The 2677-nt window shown below is 45.0% G+C and overlaps 1 protein-coding gene across 1 annotated transcript; it reads right to left on the bottom strand.

Moving 5' to 3' along the window:
- Positions 1 to 1076: 1076 nt before the first annotated feature.
- Nubp1 (NUBP iron-sulfur cluster assembly factor 1) lies at positions 1077 to 2134 on the bottom strand. The gene has a single exon (XM_065229487.1). It carries the CDS (start codon positions 2084 to 2086, stop codon positions 1127 to 1129), a length of 960 nt encoding a protein of 319 aa, XP_065085559.1. The 5' UTR covers positions 2087 to 2134; the 3' UTR covers positions 1077 to 1126.
- Positions 2135 to 2677: the final 543 nt, after the last annotated feature.

Raw genomic sequence — 2677 nt, 5'->3', positions numbered from 1 at the left:
TCCATCTGTCAAATTTTAACCAAAAGTTAAAATAATCCACCAAATGGTTCAGAGCCTTAAGATCCTTGCCCAACTTTTATACGGCATTCGTCGTCCTTCCCACATCTTAAAAAACGAATGAGAATAAAACTATTCAAATTTGTGGGAGCGTTACGGACGATTCTTCCGCCTTCCTCAACGTGGGTTATTTCTCATTATTCGTACACACTTCAATGTCACCGCGCCAAACGTTTTCTCCTCATGTAGGGATTAGTCCACCTTAAAACCAATAATTTAACAGGATCAATGCAGGGATTACCTCACTGTTTGTTGATGTGGGATTTTAATTGTTCAGCATGATCATTTCAAACCCGGTTTCCGTAGAATGCCTTATTCTGCTTCTTTTAAAAGACCATTAAACCACGATAACAACGCTCACTGCTAATTCGCCGAAAACGATGCAATCGTTTTCTGGAAATTGATTTCCTAAATCGCTGTAATCGTGCGGATGGTGGTGGTGATTGAAAAATCAATCTCTTACTCAACTATTTTATGGAAATCGTCTTCACTTTTTCGCTCGATAAAATTCCTCGCAGTCAAATACGGCAGGCCATCAGTGGGGCTCTTAATTTGAATATATGGGTAAAAAGATAAAGTTTTTGGCTCCCGGACAGGATGAAATCACAAACAAAAAAAGGAAGGGGGAGGCATATCGTACCAACGTCCGGAAGTAGATAAGCGATTGGGGTGGACCGGGACCCTTCCACTGCTATGTTGCACAGCAAACAGCGACGAGTACATACAGTAGCAATCTGCTCTACCATTGACCGAATCAAGAAGGGGTGGGGTGCGGCTAGCAAACGAGAACGATGTTGTTGAACAATTTTGATACATTTCGGATATACGGTTCGGAATCGTACGGACCGGAAACGGATATGAGCCAATCCTAGATTGGAGTGAAAATAGAGTTATCATAGCGTAAACTGATTTGGGGTCAACGGGGTGATGTCCCGGTGGGTGGGTGGAAATTGATACAAATGGACTTCGGTAGTTTTAGAAGCGAGGAAATCGAAACCGTTTCAAAAAAAAAACATGTAGTTACATGGAAATTTATAAGGCTAAACATAAAAGTGAAAAACTTATGGACTTATTTGTCGAAGAACTCCTGCACTTTAGCAACGATCTGGTTCAGGGCGATCACCGTCGGGCTGTTGGAATGTTCCGTTATGAAATCTTTCCCTTCGTCACAGCATTTCGCCAATCTCGGATCCAGAGGCAGCTTGCCCAAGTAGGACACTTCCATCTCCTGGCACATCTTCTCCGCTCCGCCGGTCTTGGCCGGAAAAATATCCGATTCAGTCGTACACTTGGGACACACAAATACCGACATATTTTCCACCACCCCGACAACCGGAATCCCCATTTTCTTACAGAAAGTAATCTCCTTCCGGACGTCCAGCAATGCCACTTCCTGCGGTGTCGTCACCAGCACCGCACCCCAATTCCCTTCGGTCTCCTTCAAAAACGTTGCGGCCGAAAGGTGCTCATCGGATGTCCCCGGAGGTGTATCCAGCACCAGATAATCCAACTGTCCCCAATCCACCTCGGTCAAAAACTGCCGAATCATCCCGTTCTTCTTTGGCCCACGCCAAATAATCGCATCATCCGGACTGCCCAGCAAGAATCCAATCGACATCAAACTCAAATTATCTTCCACGTACACCGGTGACCAACCGGATCCGGACTGATGCACCTGCTCCCCCAGCACGCCCAATACTCGCGGCTGCGAGGGCCCGCAAATATCCACATCCAGCACGCCGTAGTTCTTTTCCGGATTCAACTGCGCCATCGCTCGGCTCAGCAGGGCCGTCACTGTGCTCTTCCCGACGCCACCCTTTCCGGACAGCACGAGAATCTTATTGCGCACTTCCTTTAGCTTTTCCTTTACCAGTGCAATCGACGGGTCCGGACCTTTCGGACCAGTGGAACATATCTGCTGATTAGGGCATCCGGCACAGGCGGATGCCTTACCCGCGTTTTCACTCTCCGTTCCCGGGCAGTGTTCCGGAGCGTCCGCCGGTTTGTTTTCCACTTCCACGGCACTCATGACGATTGATTTATGGGCGAATATTCCTTGAACTTGATTGAGTTGTCTGATAATAAACTGAAAAAAAATATACGGGAACTACTTTTGCGATGTGATTAGAAAAAAAAAACACGCAGGTAAACAAAAGCGAAAGAATGAATCAGCTGTTCAAGAGTACTGTCAAAACGGTGATGCGAGTATAGTATTTTTCATAAGGGAAGCTTCCATTTCATTCCATGGGAATCTTATTGGGAGCCAAGGGGTTTTACGATGTCAAATCACTTGTTCATACGTTTTATCCGTCCTGCTGTAGTTCAACCAACAATCAATACGAAACTAACGATTTTAAATTGGCTCACTACTTGACTAGCCTATTGGTCCCAAGCAAACGATTAACGTACCGTTACCTCTATGGTTCAACCGTTAAACTACACGGATAGAAATCTCCTTATACATTTTGGCAAATTTCTATGGCTGATTATTCATAAAATGTATAAGTCAACTAATAAGCAGACGCCTTGCAAAAAGCTAATGAAGATCATGTGTCAAATAAAATGTATAAGCGGTCACACATACCTTTTATGCGGTCTTATAGGACCTATGTGGTTTGTC

The sequence above is a fragment of the Ochlerotatus camptorhynchus genome, unplaced genomic scaffold (genome assembly GCF_037179485.1).
Source record: "Ochlerotatus camptorhynchus isolate MF236.1 unplaced genomic scaffold, CSIRO-AGI_Acam_v1.1 ptg000314l, whole genome shotgun sequence".
NCBI classification, from domain to species: domain Eukaryota; kingdom Metazoa; phylum Arthropoda; class Insecta; order Diptera; family Culicidae; genus Ochlerotatus; species Ochlerotatus camptorhynchus.
The sequence above is the reverse complement of the archived record's forward strand: the minus strand, read 5'-3'. Positions and strand labels throughout refer to the sequence as shown.